The sequence below is a fragment of the Lepus europaeus genome, chromosome 11 (assembly GCF_033115175.1).
Source record: "Lepus europaeus isolate LE1 chromosome 11, mLepTim1.pri, whole genome shotgun sequence".
Taxonomy (NCBI): domain Eukaryota; kingdom Metazoa; phylum Chordata; class Mammalia; order Lagomorpha; family Leporidae; genus Lepus; species Lepus europaeus.
In genome coordinates, this window is record NC_084837.1 from 72,010,160 (window position 1) to 72,032,785 (window position 22,626).

The following is a 22,626-nucleotide window of genomic DNA, read 5'->3' on the forward strand; positions in this document are numbered from 1 at the left end:
CTGTTTAGGGCATTTGTCATTCTATAAGGCTGCTGTGTGGCCTGCTTCCCATGTTGGATCATTCTCTCATTGTTATTAGCAGACACTCGGTCTTATTTATGTGATCCCTTTGACACTTATTCCTATCTTTATGATCAGTTATGCACTTAAAATGATCACTTGAACTAGTACGATGGTATTAGTACCTGCCAACTTAATGGGATTTCGTGTCCCATGGCAAGTTTTTAGCTTTACCCTTAGGTGTAAACATGTGCCAAACTGTATATCACCTCCCTCTCTTTATTCCCGCTCTTATTTTTTTTTATTATTATTATTTGACAGGTAGAGTTATAGACAGTGAAAGAAAGACAGAAAGAAAGGTATTCCTTCCATTGGTTCACTTCCCAAATGGCCGCTACGGCCGGAGCTACGCCAATCTGAAGCCAGGAGCCAGGTACTTCTTCCTGGTCTCCCATGGGGGTGCAGGTGCCCAAGCACTTGGCCATCCTCCACTGCCTTCCCAGGCCACACTCTTAAATCAATTTTCAATTGGATTTAAACACTAAGAATAATCTGTGTTAAGAGTTCAACCAATGATATTAAGTAGAAAAAGAAAATACTATAAAGAATAAAATAGTAAGCTATTCCTCGATAGTCAGGACAAGGGCTGATCAAGTCACTGCTTCTCATAGTGTCAGTTTCACTTTCACAGGTTTCCTTTTAGGTGCTCAGTTAATTGCCACAGATCAGGGAGAACATATGATATCTGTCCCTTTGGAACTGGCTTATTTCATTCAGTATGATGTTTTCCAAATTCCTCCATTTTGTTGCAAATGACCAGATTTCACTTTTTTTTTTTTTACTGCTGTTTAGCATTCTATAGCATACAAATCCCCAAATTTCTTTATCCAGTCTTCTGCTGATGGACATTTAGATTGATTCCATGTCTTGGCTATTGTGAATTGAGTTGTAATAAACATGGAAGTACAGATAGCACTTTTACTTGTCAGTTTCATTTCCCCTGGGTAAATTCCAAGGAGTGGGATGGCTGGGTCATATGGTAGGGCTACATTCAGATTTCTGAGGTATCTCCAAACCGTCTTCCACGGTGGCTTTACCTGTTTGCATTCCCACCAACAGTGGATTAGTGTACCTTTTTCCCCACATCCTCACCAGCATTTGTTATTTCTTGATTTCTCTATGAAAGCCATTCTAACTGGGGTGAGGTGAAATCTCATTGTGGTATTGATTTGTATTTCACTGATCGTTAGTGATCCTGAACATTTTTTCTTGTGTCTGTTGACCATTTGGATTTCTTCTTTTGAAAAATGTCTAAGTCCTTGGCCCATCTTTTAAATAGGTTGTTTTGTTGTGGAGTTTCTTGATCACTTTATAGATTCTGGTTATTAATCCTTTATTAGCTGCATAGTTTGCAAATAATTTCTTCCATTCTGTTGCTTGCCTCTTCAATTTCCTGTTTCTTTTGCCACACAGAAATTTCTCAATCTGATGTGATCCCAGTTGTTAATTGTGGCTTTGACTGCCTGTGCTTCTGGGGTCTTTTCCAAAAAGTCTTTGCCTGTGCCTATATCTTGCACGGTTTCTCCGATGTTCTCTAATAATTTGATTGTGTTGGGTCACAGATTTAGATTTAAAAATCCAAGTTGAGTGGATTTCTGTGCAAGGTGTAAGGTAGGGGTCTTCATACTTCTGCATGTGGAAATCCAGTTTTCCCAGCACCCTTTGTTCAATAGACTATCCTTGCTCCAGGAATTGGTTTCAGCTCTTTGATCATATATAAGTTGGTTGTAGATGTTTGGGTTGATTTCTGGTGTTTTATTCTGTTCCATTTGTCTATCCATCTGTTTTTGTCCCATTACCAGTTTGTTCTGATTATAACTGCCCTGTAGTATGTCTTGAAATCTGGTAATGTGATGCCTCCGGCTTTGTTTTTGTTGTACAAGACTGATTTAAATCCCTTAACATTTCTTTTAAATACCCAGGTGGCCTATAATTAGGTACATATACATCTTCCTGTTGAATTAATCCCTTAATCATTAAAAAGTGCCCTTCTTTGTCTCTTTTAACAGTTTTTTTGTTAAAGTCTATTTTGTCTGATATTAACATGGCTAGGCCAGCTCTTTTTTGGTTCCTATTGGCATGGAATATCTTTTTCCACCCTTTCAATTTCAGTCTGTATGCATCTTTGTTAGTGAGATGTGTTTTTTGTAGGCAGCAAATAGATGGGTTTTGTTTTTAAATCCATTCAGCCAGTCTGTGTCTTTTAACTGGGGAGCTGAAGCCATTTACATTCAAGGTGACTATTGATAAGTAATGACTTTGCCTTGCCATTTTTCCAAAAATATTCCTAATTTATAGTTTGAACTTCCTTTGATCTTTTACTGAGAGATTTTCTTTCTTTACTTTCTTTCATATTGATAATCAGGTTTCAGTGTGCAACAAATCCTTAAGCTTCTTTCACAGGACTAGACAGGTGGTGACAAATTCTTTTAATTTCTGTTTGTTATAGAAGGTCTTTATTTCACCTTCATTCACAAATTAGAGCTTTGCAGGGTATAATCTTCTGGAGTACTGTTTTTTTCTCTTAAGACTTGGACTATATCTCACCATTCTCTCCTAGCCTGTAGGGTTTCTGATGAGAAATCTGCTGTGAGTCTAAGTGGAGATCCTCTGAAAGTAAGACAACTACTTCTGTTAGATGGTTAAGATTCTGGTTGGGGCCAACGCCCTAGCGCAGTAGATTAATCCTCTGCCTGCGGGCGCCGGCATCCCATATGGCCGCCAGTTCTAGTCCCAATTGCTCCATTTCCAATCCAGCTCCCTGCTGTGGCCCGGGAGGGAAGTGGAGGATGGCCTAAGCCCTTGGGCCCCTGCACCCACGTGGGAGACCAGGAAGAAGCGCCTGGCTCCTGGCTTTCGATTGGTGCAGCTCCACCATTGCAGCCATTTGGCAGTGAACCAATGGAAGGAAGACCTTTCTCTCTGTCTCTCCCTCTCACTGTCTGTAACTCTACCTCACAAGTAAAATAAACACAATTTTTAAAAAAAGATCTTTGGTTAAGTGTTGGCTTAGTAGAACAAATATTCCCAAACTAAGCATACTAAATTCACAAACCATATCTGTTTCAACTAAAGTAAGGACTCAAATGTTTCTCACAGGGCCTATCTGTCTCCTGCTATAAAAGCATCAATGCCTGCAACATCAGTAGATGAGAAGGTTCTGATGAATTCATCACTGAGTCCAAAAGCCTTTTATTACCACTAATATAGTGTCACCACAGAATACTGTCAATGACCAAATACAGTGAAAACCAAGTGTGAAGGTAAAGAGGAAGATGATGATGATGATGATTTGCCACACAACCCTAATGCATATAACATGTACACATGAACTGAAACTAAAGAAGCACGCTGGGTATTTTCAGGTTGTATTTTAGAAAACCTAAAGAGCAATCAATGAGTAAATATATTTACCCTCATTTCCAATTGAAATGTTGGACTTTTAATAGGATCAATAATAGTTTTTCATCAGTCTTTAAGTATAAAAAGTTGTCATTTCTCAATTGAGGAGGAGGGGGAGAACAGTCTGTACTTGTTCAGCTCAGAAAAAATTTCCTTTTCCAAGCTTTCTCAATCTGTGGTGGATTGAATCAAGGATGTGGAATGCACAGAGAGGAAACTACAGCTATCACATTCACAGTGATTTCATGCATAGGTGCAAACATCTGACTACTTCACTGTGTCATATTGTGTAATCTGTCTGGATATATACATATTTTAAAACATATACTACACACTGCTTTTCTTCATTTTAAGTAAGATCTATAGACTTGCAACTTTTGCTCTCAAGTACATACTGAGAGGTCCATCTAGTGGTGATAAGAATTACTACATTTCAAAACTGATTTTATTTTGACTTTACAAAATTGAGTTTATAGAGTTGTTTTTGTGAGGATTATAACATCCAGTGGACGTAAAAATGCTCTATAGGGGCCAGTGCTGTGGCACAGCGGGTTAAAGCCCTGGCCTTAAGCACCGACATCCCATATGGGTGCCGGTTCTAGTCCCGGCTGCTCCTCTTCCAATCCAGCTCTCTGCTATCTCTGCCTGAAATAGCAGTATAATATGGCCCAAATCCCTGCACCCACGTGGGAGACCTGGAAGAAACTCCTGGCTCCTGGCTTCATATTGGCACAGCTCCGGCCACTGCGACCATCTGGAGAGTGAACCAGTGGATGGAAGATCTCTCTCTCTGTCTCTACCTCTCTCTGTAACTTTGTGTTTCAAAAAATAAAATGAATCTTTAAAAAAATGCTCTATAAAATTGCAAAACTCTAATTCCTTGTAAACTACTATTAGCACTCTAAGGATATGAATAAAAACAAAATTTAAGATTATAATGTACTTAATACATCTTGAATTATCTCACATTGAACTTTTTAGAATCAACATACTATATCATTCTTATGCTCAATGAGTACAATTAAATATCCAATAACATTCTCCTAGAGTTTATCATCAAGCGTTGTTTATTTATTTAGTTGAAAGGCAGACTGAAAGGCAGAGCTCACTTCTAACTATTGGTTCTCTTGCCAAATGCTGACAACAAGTGGGGCTAGCCCAGGCTGAAGCCACCAAAGCCAGGAGCAAATCCAGGAGCTAGGAATTCAATCTGAGTCTCCAATGTATGTAAACTTAGGACTTGAACCAACACCTGCTACCTTCCAGGGTGCACATTAGTAGGAAGCTGAAATCAGGAGCAGAGCCAAAACTCAAATCCAGGCATGCCAATATGGGAAACAGGCATCCTAAATACATGCCCCTCTTCAAGCAATTTAGCACTACATATGCATCAGAAGTCTTTAAAATGTTCATATCTTTTGACTTGGTAGTTCTATTCAGATAAATGTATTAGTAGTAATGTCATTTAAAATAGAGGATAAACAGAAGTGCCCAACTACGAACAACAAAAGAAATTAAGATGTCATAATGAAACAGCACAGTCTATATTTTTGCTTTTTATTATGGAAAATTTTTAGACAGTAGTATAACAAACTCTCTCATAGCAATTGCCTAATTATTTGTCTCTCACACCTAATTCCATATGCTGGTTCACTCCCCAAATGGCCGCAAATGGCTGGAGCTGAGCCGATCTGAAGCCAAGAGCCAAGAGCTTCCTCTGGGTCTCCGACATGGGTACAGGGGCCCAAATACTTGGGCTATCCTCCTCACTTTCCCAGGCACATTACCAGGGAGCTAAATCAGAATTGGAGCAGCTGGGACTTGAATGGGGGCCCATATGGGATGCCGGTACTGCAGGCGGTGGCTTTAACCCACTCTGCTGCAGCACCAGCCCAAAGACATCACCTAATTTTATCTGTAAATATTTAGTATAGATCTACAAAAGAAAAACATATCTTTCAAACATAATGCAATATTCATTTTATCCCTTTATCAATGACTTATCTATGTCAGTACATAGAGATTTAAAAATTCTCTTTACTGGCTGTGTGGCAAACTGAATTTGGTTCCCCAAAGACATCTTAGATCCTAATCCTCCATAGCTGTGACTATTCTAGCTTAAATGGCAAAAGGAGCTTGATGTGATTAATGGTCTCTTGATTGTAAGAGTAGCCTGGATTATCCAGGTGGGCCCAATATAATCACAAGAGCCTTTATATAGAAGGAAGACCAAGTGTTGTGGCTCAGTGGGTTAAGCCGCTACTTGGGATGCCTGCATCCCATATCAGAGTGCCTGGGATCGAGTCCCACCTCCACTCTTATCCTGTTTCCTACTAAAAAAGCATCTAGAAAGTAGTGGATGATGGCTCCATTACTTGAGTTCCTGCCACCCATGTGGGAAGACCCAGATGAAGTTCCCTGCTCCTGCCTTGGCCTGGCCCAGAACCAGCAGTTGCAGGCATTTGGGGAGTGCACCAGTGTATAGAAGATATTCTCTTTCTCTTATCTTTCTCTTTCTCCTTCTCTTTCTCTTTCTCTTTCTCTCTCTCTCTCTCCCTCCCTCACTCCCTCTGTCATTCCACCTTTCAAATAAATAAATCCTTACAAACAACAATCACCTGTTTCCTTCAGAAGTAAACATGTCTACTCAGGGAAACTTTTCCTTCTCTAGTGCATACAGATCCTGTCCAAAACACAGGCCCTCATTTGACTCACTAACTGGCCAATTATTAAATGATGATCATATCTAATGTTTATATATTTAACATTTATACACAAAGCAACTTTAAAAATGTATGAAAAAAATTAAAAGTTTATTTTGGTGAAAAAATTGTGAACTCCATGCAGTTTTTTCATAATATACATTTCCATGAACTTTTTGAAGTACCCTTAGCATGTATTATATATTTTTTCTCTGTATTTATATAGTCTATTAATTCATTCAATCTTAAAACACCATCAGGTAGGAATGATTATTACCAGCATTTAATAGATGAGGAAATTGAAGCACAGAAGGTCACACTGTTGAAGATCAAAGTGTTAATAGGGATCTGAATCAAGGCTGCTGTTCCACAGTCCATGTTCACAATCTCTGGATGATATTCCACAGCCCAGGTCCTTCTAGTGACTACAGGCCAAATTTCCCACCGAATGCATGCACCACAAATGCTACTCCCTGGCCTAAACACTAACGACCATCTCTGTCCACACAGGACACAGAGATGCTACAACAGAACTCGGCACCAAATTACACTGATTTTCAGTTGTCATCAAATAGTTTGTGTTGGTGTGTCTAAATTATAAAATTGTTGGAGATGAGGATGGTAGTTTATGTGTCTTTCACCTGGGTTCCTTATCTTTTCCCTGAAATACTGACATTCCTCAGTGTTTCATTTTCAACTTTTTTTCTTTCTTTACATTCTCTCTTTAGCAGATTTTCTTTCTTAGTGATGAGTACGTGAAGACTTCCAAATCTATCTTTAGTCCATGGTCTCTCCAGGGACCTGCAAATCCCATGGCATCTCAAAATTCTAAGTGTTCAAGCACTGGTTTGTTCCCTGGTCCAGAGTCCTCTATGACTCTTTCTTTACCACAGAACCTACAAATTCAAATCAATCATTAAGACTTGTCACTTTTACTTCCTAAATCTCTCTTTTCCTTTTACCTCTTTGCACCTACACATACAGTTGGCCTTCCTTAAGGATTTGGTGACATGCTTCCTCTGCCACAGTCTTTGCCCATATCTCCATCCCTTCTGTCTGTTAAGGGAATATTTACTGAATCCCTAAATCAGATTTGATGTAACTAAATTTCTTATAATTAAACAAAGCTAGAACACCTACATATTCTGTTCAGTGGCAGCAACCCAAACTGACAGATTAACTGCCCAAAAATTTGAGGTCAATTCTGTTTCCTGAGTCAAAGGGGAAAATTGTGAACACAATCAATAAGCTTAGATATAGACTTCATTTGGGACACTCAGAATTACTGTTGGGCCTGCCAAGTTAGTAAAGAAAAAATCCAGGCTGGAAGCCAGAACTTATCTAATAACCAGCAACAAGATTATGAAGCCATATCAGGGCCACCCTCAATGACGGTGTATCAAATCAATACCAAACTGAGTTTAAAGCCTTCAAATGAGTGTATTCCAGATCTGAACTGTCCAAAACAGTAGCAACTATCCACAGAGTACCAAACATAGAAATGTAGCTAGTCAGAATTGAGGTAGGCTCGGACACACCAAGTTTGAAGGCTCAGTACCAACAAAAAATGCAGTATCACTAACAGCTTTTTTTTTTTTTCTAATATTTATTTTTATTTATCTGAAAGGCAGAGTTAGAGAGAAGGAAAGAGAGAGAGACCTTCCATCCACTGGCTCACTCCCCAAGTGGTCGCAATGACCAAGGCTGGCCAGGCCGAAGCCAGGAGCCAGGAGCTTCATTCAGGTCTCCCATGTGAGTACAGGGGCTCAAGGACTTACACCATCCTCCAATGCTTTCCCAGGCACGCAAGCAGGGAGCTGGGTCAGAAGTAGAACCCATGCCAAAATGGGATGAAAGCATCACAGGCAGTGACTTAACCCATTATACCACAATGCCACCTCCACTAACAACTTTTAAAATGATCACTTGTTATACCATTTTAAAATAAGATACACTTTTTTTTTTTTTTTTTGGACAGGCAGAGTTAGACAGTGAGAGAGAGAGAGACAGAGAGAGAAGTCTTCCTTCCGTTGGTTCACCTCCCAAATGGCCGCTATGACCAGCGCACTGCACCGATCCAAAGCCAGGAGCCAGATGCTTCCTCCTGGTCTCCCATGCGGGTCCAGGGCCCAAGCACTTGGGCCATCCTCCACTGCCTTCCAGGGCCATAGCAGAGAGCTGGACTGGAAGAGGAGCAACTGGGACAGGATCCGGCGCCCCAATGGGACTAGAACCTGGGGTGCCAGCGCCACAGGCAGAGGATTAGCCAAGTGAGCCGAAGCGCCGGCCACACATTCTTTGAGAAACTGAATCTGGATGGGCTTTTTCTCTAAAAACTATCAGAGAGGGGCAGGCGCTGTGGCATAGCTTTATAGCAGCTGTTTGCAATGCTGGCAACCCATATGGCATCCCAGTTCAAGACCTGGCTGCTCCATTTCTGAGCCAGCTCCCTGCCAATGCACCTGGGAAGCAGCAGAAGATGGCTCAAGTGCTTGGATCCCTGCACCCATGTGAGACCTGGAAGAATGTCCTGACTCCTGGCTTCACTTCAGCCTGGCTCAGCCTTAGCTGTTGTGGTCATTCAGGGAGTGAACCAGCCAGTAGATGAAAGATTCTCTCTCCCTCTCTCTCTCTCTGTATAATTCTGACTTTCAAATAAGTAAATAAATCTTTTTTTAAATAATAAAAAAATAAAAACTATCAGACACTTTAGCCTTGTAAGACCTCATAAATTCACACAGCGATGTAGGGACTCATGTATTCTACTAAAATCTCCTCATCTTTGCCAGTCACAATGCCTTCACCCCACTCAACTACTAGCTTCTTTTCAATCACATGTATTTATCCCAGAAAGAAACTAAGGTTTGAAAAAAGGATGAAGACAAGCCTGGAACTAGCCAGGAGGTGGCTTTTAAATAGGGGCAAGGGGGAAGGGTAGCTCAGCAACGCTGCTTCCAATACCGACGTCCCATTTTAGAGCTTCCAATTGCGCTTCCTGCTAATGTGCCTGAGGAGGCAGCAGATGATGCCCAAGTACTTGGGCCCCTGCCACCAAGTGCGAGACTAAAATGGAGTTCCTTGCTCCTGGCTTCCACCTGGCCCAGATTTAGCTGTTAGAGCCATTTGGGGAGTGAACCAGCAGATGGAAGATAGCCTCTCTCGTCCTGTCCTCTCCTCTCTCTATGCTCTGCCTTCAAATAAATAAATTTTCACACATGTGTGCACACATAAAAGAAATCAGAGAAGCATATTTACTTACTTACTACAAAGTGACGCCAACAAACAGATGGCTGTTCTAAGTCACTCAGCAAACTGTCAATATGCTGCCCAAGGAGAACACATACATTCTCATCCTTTCCCCTCAATACTTATATCCATCCCCTCCTCTCCAGTGCCTCTAGTCTTACATACTCACTGCTTCATACCTTAAACATCACAATGCCTCTTAGCTGACCTAACTCTAGCTTCTCCCTCCTTCTGCCAGGCAATCCCCCAAAAGTAGTTTCATTCAATCAAACATTTCTATGTGAGCTTTAGCACAGTGGCTGCCCTCAGGGAATTCATCATCTAGTAAGGGAGACATACATCTCCAGCTTTCCTTGTCCAAGATCCTCACTGGTATCACCACTTTGAAGAATGGTTTATCATTACCCAGTAGAGGTAAAGCTGAACCTACCCTTTCAGCCAGGGATGCCACTGCTGGGAAGCAACCCTTATCCTTTTGTATACTCTTAAACACAGAGATAAGGGGAGAAACACATATGTTTATAGAAACACTTATAAAAGGAAAAAAAACTACCAATAGCCCAAATGTCCATAAGCAGAAAAAATTTTTATTACAAAAGGTTTCAAATATAGAAGAGAAAAAGTATGTATATGCATCTATATGTATATGTAATATGTATATACAACTTTTCAAAAAGTTGCTGGAAGGGATCAGAGCTGTGGCATAGCAGGCTAAGCCTCCATCTGAAGCACAGGCACCCATATGGGCACTGGGTTGTGTCCCAGGCGCTGGGTTGTGTCCTCTTCAGACCCAGCTCTCTGCTTATGACCTGGGAAATCAGTGGAAGATGGCTCAAGCTGTTAGGCCCCTGCACCCACATGGGAGACCCAGAAGAAGCTATTGGCTCCTGGCTTTGGATTGGCTCAGTGCCGGCCATTGTGGCCATGTAGGGGGTGAACCAGTGGATGGAAGATCTTTGCTCTGTCTCTGTCTCTCTCTCTCTGTCTCTCTACTTCTCAAATAAATAAAATATTTTTTTAAAAGCTGATGGAAAATGGAATTAAAAGATGTCTATATTGGTGCTAAATGTTTGAAATCCACATATATGGGGATCTTTAACAGTTCATGGAAAATGCACATTATAAAAAAAACTGGGATGGACATTTGGCACAGCAGTTAAGATGCTTCTTGGAGGAGCTGACAGTGTGGCATAGAAAGTTAAGCCTCCTCCTGAAATGCCAGCATCTCATATGGGCGTCAGTTCTAGTTCCAGCTGCTCCACTTCCAATCCAGCTCCCTGCTAATGCACCTGGGAAAGCAGCAGAGGATGGCCCAAGTCCTTGGGCACGTGTACCCATGTGGAAGACCTGGAGGAAGCTCCTGGCTCCCAGCTTCTGCCTGGCCCAATCCCACTCCGGCCATTGCAGCCATTTGAGGAGTGAACCAGCAGATGGAAGATCTCTCTTTGTATCTCTCTCTTTGTATCTCTGCCTTTCAATTAAATAAATCTTTGAAAAAAAAAAAAGATGCTGCATGGAATGCCCTCATCCCATATCAAAGTGCCTGGTTCAAGTCCCAGCTACTCCACTTAGGGTCCAACTCCCTACTGATGCACACCCTGGAAGGCAGCAGTAATGGCTCAAGTAAATGGGTTCCTGTCACCCATGTGGGAGACCAGATTGAGTTCCTCATTCCTGGCTTTGGCCTGGCTCAGCCCTGGCCATTGTGGGTATCTCTCTCGCTCGCTCTCTCTCTCTCTCTCTCCCTCCCTCCCTCCTTCCCCTCACCTCTATTAGATAAAAAATGAAAATAAATAAAAAGTAAAAAATTACAGACTTCAAATTTTTTCACACCAAAATGAACTTATTTATTTATTTTTTGACAGACAGAGAAAAAGGTCTTCTTTTTCTGTTGGTTCACCCCCAAATGGCCGCCACGGCCAGGCGCACTGCACCGATCCGAAGCCAGGAGCCAGGTGTTTCCTCCTGGTCTCGCTTTTGGGTGCAGGGCCCAAGCACTTAGGCCATCCTCCACTGTCTTCCCGGGCCACAGCAGAGAGCTGGACTGGAAGAGGAGCAACCAAGAGAGAACCGGTGCCCCAACCGGGACTAGAACCCAGGGTGCCGGTGCCACAGGAGGAGGATTAGCCTAGTGAGCCGTGGTGCAGGCCTAATTCTATTTTCTACAAACTTTTTGAAGAGCCCTCATTGTATATGTGTGTGCACATGTACACATTCAAGCACACATACACATCTATATGCCCATTTCCAACACTCTAGGTTAAAAGCTGGTCACCTTCATCTTCTTTTCTAAAAGTGTAATTTATAGCGCGCACACCCATTGCATCTAGTTACTTTATATCTAAGTCAAATTTATTCTAGGAAAATATCCCTTTCTCCCAACTACTCTACCCGTTGTCCTTCCACATTATGCTGATTTGTTGAAGAGAATGGCCAGTTCATCTGTATCTCACATTCTGATTTTTTCTGATTGTTTCCCCAAGATAGCACTTGATTTCTTTGTCTCCCATATTTCTTGTGAACAATAATTTGGCCTTAAAAGTTTGATTAAATTCAGATTAAAATTTCTGGACAAAAAATTTTAATTGATGCTGTATACCTGATATTCAATCACAACAGGAAGCATGGTGTCTTTTATTTATTTGAAAGGCAGAATTAGAGACAGAGACAGATCTTCATCTACTGATTCACTACCTAAATAGCTGCAATGGCTAGGGCTGGGCCAGCCCAAAGCCAAGAGCCAAGAGCTTCATCCTAGTCTCCCACATGAGTGGCAGGGGTCCAAGCAGTTGGGCCATCTGCTGCTGCTTTCCCAGCAAGGAGCTGGATAGGAAGTGAAACAGCCAGGACTAGAAACCAGCACAGACAGTGGCTTAACCCACCATGCCACAACTCTGGCCCCATCTTTTTATCTATTTTTAATGATACTAAACATTAATAACTGAGTTAGTGATAACTTAATCCTTCCACTGTTATATTGTTTTACCTTAAAACTAGTATTCTATGGAGTCATGTTTTAGTACCATGTGAATATCCAATTCCCAATTAATCTTTTCTGTCTACATTTTAGCATCCATTAATGATACTAGGCCAAGTCAATTATTTCATAATAGGTTATATAACAAATTAGGACTTTCTAACTTAATAATTCTTTATTTACCTGCCATTTATTTTTTTTTAAGATTTATTTATTTATTGAGAGGCAGAGTTACAGACAGAGAGAGGGAGAGACAGAGAGAGAGATCTTCCATCCACTGGTTCACTTCCCAAACAACTGCAATAGATGGAGCTGGGCCAACCTGAAGCCAGGAGCTTTTTCTGGGTCTCCCATGTGGGTGCAGGGGTCCAAGCGCTTGGGCCATCTTTCACTGCTTTCCCAGGCCATTAGCTGGGAGATGGATCAGAAGTGAAGCACCCAGGACTCAAACCAATGGTCATATGGGATGGCAGTGCCACAGGCGAAGGCTCAACCTACTATACCACAATACTAGCCTCCGGCCATTTCTTATTAACTATAATACAGTTACTACTGAAAAAAGTTAAAATATATAGTTTTTTTAATTATCAATTTTCAGAAGAAAAAGGTATAATAGCCACCTCTACTTGTTCAATTTTATTTGCTATATAGTTGTATTCATTGTCTCAAAATTTATTCCCTCTGTTTATTGGCTTTTATGACTTTGAAATTTTTTGCTTCTAGAACAAGATGTTCCAGCTTCCCTCCTCAGACATAAAATCAGCTATTTTTTCAAGGAGTCCTGGATTCTTTTAAATAGAAATATTTAAAGACTAAAATTGAGGTTTTAGAAGTACTCATATCTACCCAAGTGACATTGCTTCTAGGTCCTTTCAACAGACTCAGCGAAGAAATACATACATTTTTATTTGGATGGAATTAAGAAATATACATTTTAGAGTAGGCTTTGCAGTTTCTGTTGCTTAAAAGTAAGAATTCTGAGTGACCCTGGTGATCCAGGGAAATGGAGAGCAAGTGTAATAATGCCCAAAGGCTAGAATAACAGACAACACAATCCATGGAGATTAAGAATGAGCTGATCATGTAGGGCAGAGGCGCTAGTAAAGACTGAATTCTATTTCATTTACTAGAAAGTTGTCAGAATGTTTTAAACAAGAAAGTGTTGTGGGCCGGCGCCACGGCTCACTAGGCTAATCCTCCGCCCTGCGGCGCAGGCACACCGGATTCTAGTCCCAGTTGGGGCACCGATCCTGTCCCCGTTGCCCCTCTTCCAGGCCAGCTCCCTGCTGTGGCCAGGGAGTGCAGTGGAGGATGGCCCAAGTGCTTGGGCCCTGCACCCCACGGGAGACCAGGAGAAGCACCTGGTTCCTGCCATCAGATCAGCGCGGTGCACCGGCCGCAGCACGCCTACCCCGGCGGCCATTGGAGGGTGAACCAACGGCAAAAGGAAGACCTTTCTCTCTGTCTCTCTCTCACTGTCCACGCTGCCTGTCCAAAAATAAAAAATTAAAAATTAAAAAAAAAGAAAGTGTTGTGATGTGATATATATATATACAAATATATATGCACACATATGTATGTATGTATATATTAAAGACTACTCTTTTTTTTTTTTTTTTTTTTGGACAGGCAGCGTGGACAGTGAGAGAGAGAGACAGAGGGAAAGGTCTTCCTGTTTGCCGTTGGTTCACCCTCCAATGGCCGCTGCGGCTGGCGCATTGTGCTGATCCGAAGCCAGGAGCCAGGTGCTTCTCCTGGTCTCCCATGCGGGTGCAGGGCCCAAGCACTTGGGCCATCCTCCACTGCCTTCCCGGGCCATAGCAGAGAGCTGGCCTGGAAGAGGAGCAACAGGGACAGAATCCGGTGCCCCAACCGGGACTAGAACCCGGTGTGCCAGCGCCGCAAAAGGAGGATTAGCCTGTTAAGCCACGGCGCCAGCCTAAAGACTACTCTTTTCATTTTGTGATTAATACATAGGAGGAGTTACGAAATCATTCTAGGCAAGAGCTGATGATAACTTAGCATAGGATGATACCTATATGATTATTTAGATCTTTTACCTTTAGTTATTATACCCCTATATTTAAATCTAATATATTTTATGCCTTCCATTTGTTCCCTGTAAAGTTTCTTTTCTTTCCTATCTTGCCTTCTTTTAGATTGATTCTTTTCTTTTTTTTCTTTTTTAAATTATTTTTGACAGGCAGAGTGGACAGTGAGAGAGAGACAGAGAGAAAGGTCTTCCTTTGCCGTTGGTTCACCCTCCAATGGCCACTGCGGCTGTCGCGCTGCGGCCAGCGCACCGCGCTGATCCGATGGCAGGAGCCAGGTGCTTCTCCTGGTCTCCCGTGGGGTGCAGGGCCCAACCACTTGGGCCATCCTCCACTGCACTCCCGGGCCACAGCAGAGAGCTGGCCTGGAAGAGGGGCAACCGGGACAGAATCCGGTACCCCAACCGGGACTAGAACCTGGTGTGCCGGCGCTGCAAGGCAGAGGATTAGCCTATTGAGCCACAGCGAAGATTGATTCTTTTTTAATCAATCTGTTTATTACCTCTACTGATTAAGACTTTATGATGCCTATGAAAACCCTTTCCTACTATCTGTTCTTCCTGATTCTTCCCCATGGTTCACTATCTCCTTGTATGTCTGGTTATCTTTGACAATGTGCTGGTCATTATCCTTGAAGTTATCTTTCAGAAGGCTAAGATCAAGGAGCATTCTTCCAAACATTTACATTCTCTTCTGCCAAGTACCTGAGGGTCACTACCAGTTAAGAACCAACCTAAGTGGGCAGCACCATGGCATAGTGAGCTAAGCTTCTGCCTGAGGTGCCAGCATCCCATATGGGTGCAGGTTCCAGCTGCTTCTTTTCCAATCCAGCTCTCTGCTGGAAAGCAGTGGAAGATAGGCCAAGTGCTTGAGCTGCTGCACCTACGTAGGAGACCTGGAGAAAATTCCTGGCTCCTGGCTTTGGATCGGCTCCAGTCCAGCCACCGTGGTCATTTAGGAAGTGGACCAGCAGATGGGAGACCTTTCTCTTTGTCTCTCCCTCTCTCTGTCTGTACTGTAACTCTACTTCTCAAATAAATAAATAAAATCTATTTAAAAAAAAAAAAAACAAATTAAGTCATGGCTTAAGGTTCCCTTTCCCATAACTTAGCCACAGCTTTATGGAGATTTGTTTGTTTCCTTTCCCTTTTTCCTCCTGCTCTGTAAACTGTCAACACATTTTGCTTTGAAGGCCTCACTGTTTGGCTGGGAAGTAGGTAATGAAGAGGAAGGAATTAGTTCTGGTATATTTTTTACCTCAGAAGTAGACATGAAGTCCATGACTGATTAGGGAAGGATCTCTTGTAAGATTTTCTATGTCTGCATGTTGGATGGGCTCTGCATCTTAATTTCTGCCTACCTTTCCCCATGAAGCTGATGAACAGAAACCTAAGTTTCTCAAAATCTGGAAACATACTCATCAAGGTAAAAGTGGCCCCTTTTTTCCAGGTATTCTACAAACCTCTCTTGCTTCAGGCTTTCTATCAGAATTTGGCTTACTGGCCGGCGCCGTGGCTTAACAGGCTAATCCTCCACCTTGAGGAGCCGGCACACCGGGTTCTAGTCCCGGTTGGGGCACCGGATTCTATCGCGGTTGCCCCTCTTCCAGGCCAGCTCTCTGCTATGGCCCGGGGAAGGCAGTGGAGGATGGCCCAAGTGCTTAGGCCCTGCACCCTATGGGAGACCAGGAGAAGCACCTGGCTCCTGGCTTCGGATCAGCGAGATGCGCTGGCCGCAGCGGCCATTGGAGGGTGAACCAGCGGCAAAAAGGAAGACCTTTCTCTCTGTCTCTCTCTCTCTCTCACTATCCACTCTGCCTGTCAAAAAAAAAAAAAAAAAAAAAAGAATTTGGCTTACCATATTACCCTATATTCCCAGTTGTTCAAAGCTCTTAAGGTGGTGTTTTATATATCTTAGCAATAATCTAAATAATCTAGGTGGTCACTATCTACATATACATACAAGATGTATTTGAAAGTAGAGGGGCTGGTGCTATGGTATAGCGGGTAAAGCTGTTGCCTGCAGTTTTGGCATCCCATATGGGCACCAGTTTGAGTCCTGGCTGCTCCACTTCTGATCCAGCTCCCTGCTATGGCCTGGGAAAGCAGTAGAAGATGGCCAAAGTCCTTGGGCCCCTGAACCCATGTGGGAGACCCCGAGGAAGCTCCTGGCCCCTGGCTTCAGATCAGCATAGCTCCGACTGTTGCAGCCAATTGGGGAGTGAACCAGTGGACTGAAGATCTCTCTCTCTCTCTCTTGCTCTCGTTCTCGCTCTTGCTCTCTTTCTCTCTTGCCTCTCCTCCTCTCTCTGTGTAACTCTGACTTTCAAATAAATATTAAAAAAAAAAAATGTAGAGCTAACAGACCTTCCTCATATATTAGATGTCTGTGTACAGGAAAGAGAGGAGTCAAAGATGACACCTCCATTTTGGGCCTGAATAACCTAGTGAAAAATGGCATTATTTGCTGAGATAAAAATGGCAGAAGGTAGGTCAGGTGTTAAAAGTGTTTGGTCATAGACTTTTTAAGTTTGAAATGCATTAGTTAGGTTATAATTTTCTTGCAGGTAAAGAAAGATAAGACTTGCTTTATAGTGTCTTTTGTATCCAGAATTACTTTAGACCATAATAGTTACATAGTTGGTATTAAACTAAGCAAGAGTTTCCCGGCTGGTGCCGTGGCTCAACAGGCTAATCCTCCGCCTTGCGGCGCTGGCACACCGGGTTCTAGTCCCAGTTGGGGCGCCGGATTCTATCCCGGTTGCCCCTCTTCCAGGCCAGCTCTCTGCTATGGCCCGGGGAAGGCAGTGGAGGATGGCCCAAGTGCTTGGGCCCTGCACCCACATGGGAGACCAGGAGAAGCACCTGGCTCCTGACTTCGGATCAGCGAGATGCGCTGGCCGCAGCAGCCATTGGAGGGTGAACCAACGACAAAAAGGAAGACCTTTCTCTCTGTCTCTCTCTCTCACTATCCACTCTGCCTGTCAAAAAAAAATAAAAAATTAAATTAAAAAAAAAAGTTTCCCTACCTATACATTACTGACACTTCAGGTCCAACAATTCTTCATTGTTAAGAATTGTCATATGCATCATAGGATATTTAGCAGCATCCCAGGATCCCACTCATTAGATAACAGTGGCATACTGCCCCCCTCTCATTTTATAACATAACAAAAAGTCTCTAGGTAACTACCAATTTGGCCCTGGGAGCAAAAACACCCCTAACTCAAAACCACTGAACCAAATGTCTCCTGAACTAAAATGAATGTCTACAATTACCACCCTTTCATTCAACTGGACATACCAAAAACATATGAGGTGGCCAGCGCCGCAGCTTACTAGGCTAATCCTCTGCCTGCAGCACCTGCGCACTGGGTTCTAGTCCTGGTTGGGGCGCCGGATTCTGTCCCTGTTGCTCCTCTTCCAGTCCAGCTCTCTGCTGTGGCCTGGGAAGGCAGTGGAGGATGGCCCAAGTGCTTGGGCCCTGCACCCACATGGGAGACCAGGAGAAGCACCTGGCTCCTGGCTTCGGATCGGCGCAGCACACCGGCCGTAGCAGCCATTTGGGGGGTGAACCAATGGAAGGGAGACTTCTCTTTCTCTCTCTCTCTCACTGTCTAACTCTGCCTGTCTAAAAAAAAATTATATATATATATATATGAGGTAAAAAAAATTCACCTAGGGGCCGGCGCCATGGCTCACTTGGTTAATCTTCCGCCTGCGGCACCGGCATCTAATCCTGGCTGCTCCTCTTCCAGTTCAGCTCTCTGCTGTGGCCCAGGAGTGCAGTGGAGGATGGTCCAAGTGCTTGGGCTCTGCACCCTCATGGGAGACCAGGAGGAAGCACCTGGCTCCTGGCTTCGGATCAGCGCAGCACCAGCCCATGGCAGCCATTTGGGGGATGAACCAAAGGAAGGAAGTCCTTTCTCTCTGACTCTCTGTCTATAACTCTACCCGTCAAATTAAAAAAAAAAATTTTCAACTAAACTGCAACTCTGGTTCAGTATTTCTCACAATGTTTCCCAAAGCTCCAGGGGACCCAAGCAGTGAAAAAGGCAGTGGAGTAAAGAGGAAAGCACAGATGGAGGTGACAACTCCTCTAAGATGCTATATCTAACATTATTAGTAATTTTAAAAGCATTTAAAAAGTAAACTAGAACCAGTAAGATATTTTTTTTCAGACATAAAATGGTTAAAAATTTTAAATCTCAAGCAAGAATTACTTAAGTCTTTTTCCTTACTATTCCACACCCAAATCCTCATTAACATAAACCCAAAAAAGAACTGCCAAATGTATTTGCAAGTCCTGGCATGTATGTGCTTGTGCTCCTCTTTCATTTATTTATTTTACTCTAGCCAAACAAAACGTAGGTAAAAGTAGTATAGATAAATTGGGCCTCAAAAACCAGATCCTGACATAAATTCATTTTAAAAAAATTAATTACCAATTATATTGAAAGAACCTGTTTTAGGGAGCACCCAACTGCAGCAAATCTTTGGCTTCATTAAGTTAAGACTGGTTGTCTTATATAGTTGCTTGCAAATGTACTACATAAAAAATACTTTTATGCTCTACTATAAACTTCCCTAAATTTCAGTTACATATTTCAGCATCACACCTACTCCAAATTAAAGATCACTTCCTTATTCAAAACTATTTTTGTTTCTTTGAATTTCATATGCCAAAAGATATCATTAAGTTGGAACTATGCTAATAAAGTTCCCATTTCCCTCTTTTCTTTGTCTACTTTCTACCTGTGCATATCAGTGTCTCTATTATGACTGTAAAATTATGACATCATTACTGTTCTCATAAAACCCAAAACATAATGTCTACTATCCTAAGAATAAAAAACATTTATTGATGATAATTTACTATCCATGCTTCAGAAAAGCTAAGATACAGTTAACATAAAGCACATAAATTATACCATATACATAAACTATACCAACATACACTAAAAAATAAAAAAATAATAAGGATTTATCAAGGTGTCCAAAACTTCCTGGGCACTTGCCAAAACCTAATCTTCCTGCTGCCTTCTCTGATAATGCTACCACAGTCTACCTCTGAATTTAGAAATCTGGAAGATGAGGCTGGCATTGTTGTGCAGCAGGTTAAGCCACTGCCTGTAGTACTGGCATCTCCTAGGAGTCCTGCTGCTCCACTTCCAATCTAGCTCCCTGCTAATACACTTGGGAAAAGTGGCAGAAGATGGCCCAAAGTACTTGGGCTCCTGCCACTCACGGGGGAGACCCAGTTGGAGTTCCAGGCTCCCAATTTAGGCCAAATCACAGCTGTTGCAGCCATCTGGGGAACAGCTGATGGAAGCAGACTGAAGATCTCTCTCTCTCTCCCTCCCTTTCCAACTCTGCCTTTCAAGTAAATATATAAATATTCTTAAAAAAGAAAGAAATCTGGGAGCTACCCTCAACTTTTCCCTCTCCCTCATCTTTTACGTACAGTTGGTGCTATGGTCTGAGTGCTTTTGTCCTCTCAAAATTCTTATGCTGAAATCCTAACCTCAAGGTGATGGTATGAGGAGGTAGGGGCCTCTGGAAGGTGATTGGGTCATAAGGATGTTGCTTTCATGAATGGAATTCATGCCCTTATAAAAGTCCCAGTGAATGTTTCTTGTCCCTTCTATCATGTGAGGACACGATAAGAAATACCCACCTATAAACAAGCAAATGGACCCTTAATAGACACAGGACCTATCATCACTTTGGTCCATGAGAGATAATTATCTGTTTATAAGCCACCCAGTTTATGGTATTTTGCAGTAGCACCCAAATTGGACTAAGACAGTTGATTGTCAAACATTGTAAAGTCTACCTCACATCTCTCTCTCGTCATTTTCTTTTTCAATATGCAATACTTTCCTGTACCACCAAACAAAATTATATACATACGTTGAAAAGTCTCAGTGGAAGCACTTATACTACTCACTTTTCACTGCCCGGCTCCTATACCCACACCCACACCCCAACCACAACAAATAATTACTATACTAGTTTCATGGGTAATCTCTAAGCATTTCTAAAATTGCCAAAAGATAGCATTGTTTCATAACACTGTTCTGCACTTGCTTTTCTTAGCACATTTTTTCCAATTAATTCATAGTTTCCTCATTTAACTAATACAGCTGCATAGTATGCTATTCTGTAAAGATATGCTGTAATTCAGTCTCCTCTAAATGGACGGTGGTGCTAATTATAAACACCACAATTAATAACTCTGTAGATGTATCAGAGTAAGTGCCTAGGTCCTGCAAGCATGGCATCATTGAAGGTAAAGCAGGACATGCCCCTGCCAGGGGGCTGTAGCTTCACCGACCGCAAGCGGGACCTGTCGCATCAGGGATTGTGGGGCTACATCTGGACCTTCTCTTCGTGTACTGGGGCACGATGAAGTGGAACCGTGAACGCAAGTGCCTGCATATCAAGGACCTGGAGGGCCACGTCGCGGTGATGCTGCTGTTGCAGGCGGAGGAGGACCACTGGGTCCTGCAGATGCTGTGGGAGAACCTAGAGGAGGAAGCCATCACCATGAAGGATGTGCCCGACTGGAAGGAGGGAGAGTCCATGTTCCACACCACGTGTTGGGTGTCGCCCATGCTGGGGGAGATGTTTGGGCTGCACACCACCGAAGAGAGGCTCAACGCCAAGTAGGGCTCCATGTGGTACACGTAGCGGCACCGCCACACCTCCTGCCAGGAATAAAAGCACTGCAGACGGCCAAAAAAAGAAAGTCTTTGCCTATATGATGTATAGAAAATAGATTGTGGGACTGGCACTGTGGTGTAGCAAGTAAAGCCACTGCTTGCAGTGCTGGCATCCCATATGGGTGCCAGTTCAAGTCCCGGCTGCTCCTCTTCCAATCCAGCTCTCTGCTGTGGCCTGGGAAAGCAGCAGATGGCCCAAGTCCTTGGGCCCCTGCATCCGCGTGGGAGACCTGGAAGAAGCTCCTGGCTCCTGACTTCGTATTGGCGCAGTTCCAGCCATTGCAGCCATTTGGAGAGTGAACCCCTGGATAGAAAGAAAATCTCTCTCCCTCTTTCTCTCTCTCTCTCTCTCTCTGCCTCTAACTCTGCTTTTCAAATAAATACATCTTTTTTAAAAATAAAAGGAAAATGTATATTGTATAACTTTATCAAATGTTTGCTGGTCACTTATGTTTTCTCTTGTGAAACTGCCTATACCTATTGTGCACTTTATTTTTTCCCTTTTCTGTCTCCTTGTCAGAGTGCATATTTTTGGTTTATTACATACATTATAAATATTCCTCAGTGTGTCTTAAATTTGCATACCCTAAACATTGTGATAAACACATTGCAGTTTGGCCAAATTTATAAAATTTTATCTAAAATGTAGCTATAACCACACATTCCAATCAGCTATAGAATACAGTAAAAATGAATCATGTATATTTAATTTGAAGAGAAAAATACTTCATTGTGAAATCTCCTATTTCCTCAGGTCTTAGTTCTCAAAGTACTCGTTATAGAATCAACCTCTTCGGGCCAGAGTTCTGGCACATCCCAAATGGGTACCAGTTTAAGGTCCGGCTGCTCCACTTCCAATCCAGCTCCCTGCTGATGTGCCTGGGAAAGCAGTGGTAGATGGCTCAAAGCCCCTGCACCCACGTGGGAGACACAGATGAAGCTCCTGGCTCCCAGCTCCCAGCTCCCAGCTCCTGGCTCTGGCCTGGCCCAGTCCCACCTCAGCTGTTGTGGCCAATTGGGAGTGAACCAGTGAATGGAAGATCTCTCTCTCTCTGTCTTCCCTCCTCTGTCTGTAGGATGCCAGCACTGCAGGTGGAGGAGTAACCTTTTAAGCCCCAGCACTAGCCCCATTTAAAAAAAAAAAAATGCGCTTCTCGTTCAATGGATGAAAATTTAATGCTTAAAAATTTTTTTTTTAAGATTTATTTATTATTTTAGAGGCAGAGTTACAGGGAGAGAGGGAGAGACAGAGCGGTCTTCTATCTGCTGGTTCATTCCCCAAGAGGCCACAACAGCCACAGCGGGGCCGATATGAAGCCATGAGCTTCTTCTGGGTCTCACATGGGTAGAGGGGCCCAAGCCTTTGGGCCATCTTCTACTGATTTCCCAGGCCATAAACAGAGAGCTGGATCAGAAGAGAAGCAGTTGAGACATGAACTGGCAGCACTCACGCCATAGGCGGAG

At 42.9% G+C, this 22,626-nt stretch overlaps 1 protein-coding gene and 1 pseudogene across 8 annotated transcripts in view; one reads left to right on the forward strand and one right to left on the reverse strand.

The window, feature by feature from the left end:
* GABPB1 (GA binding protein transcription factor subunit beta 1) overlaps nt 1–22,626 on the reverse strand; it is a 75,329-nt gene that overhangs the window by 36,273 nt on the left and 16,430 nt on the right. For 3 of the 8 annotated variants that reach the window (XM_062205906.1, XM_062205899.1, XM_062205898.1), the window contains exon 1: nt 6,442–6,461. The exons of 3 other annotated variants lie outside the window; for them this stretch is intronic. In XM_062205906.1, coding sequence (XP_062061890.1) covers nt 6,442–6,447 — 6 coding nt within the window. In that variant the 5' untranslated portion in view covers nt 6,448–6,461. Of the gene's footprint in view, nt 1–6,441; nt 6,462–22,626 lie in introns of those variants that run through there. 2 more of the 8 variants (XM_062205905.1, XM_062205903.1) reach the window with 1 other exon arrangement.
* Nucleotides 20,715–21,211, forward strand: LOC133769561 (NADH dehydrogenase [ubiquinone] 1 alpha subcomplex subunit 13-like; annotated as a pseudogene).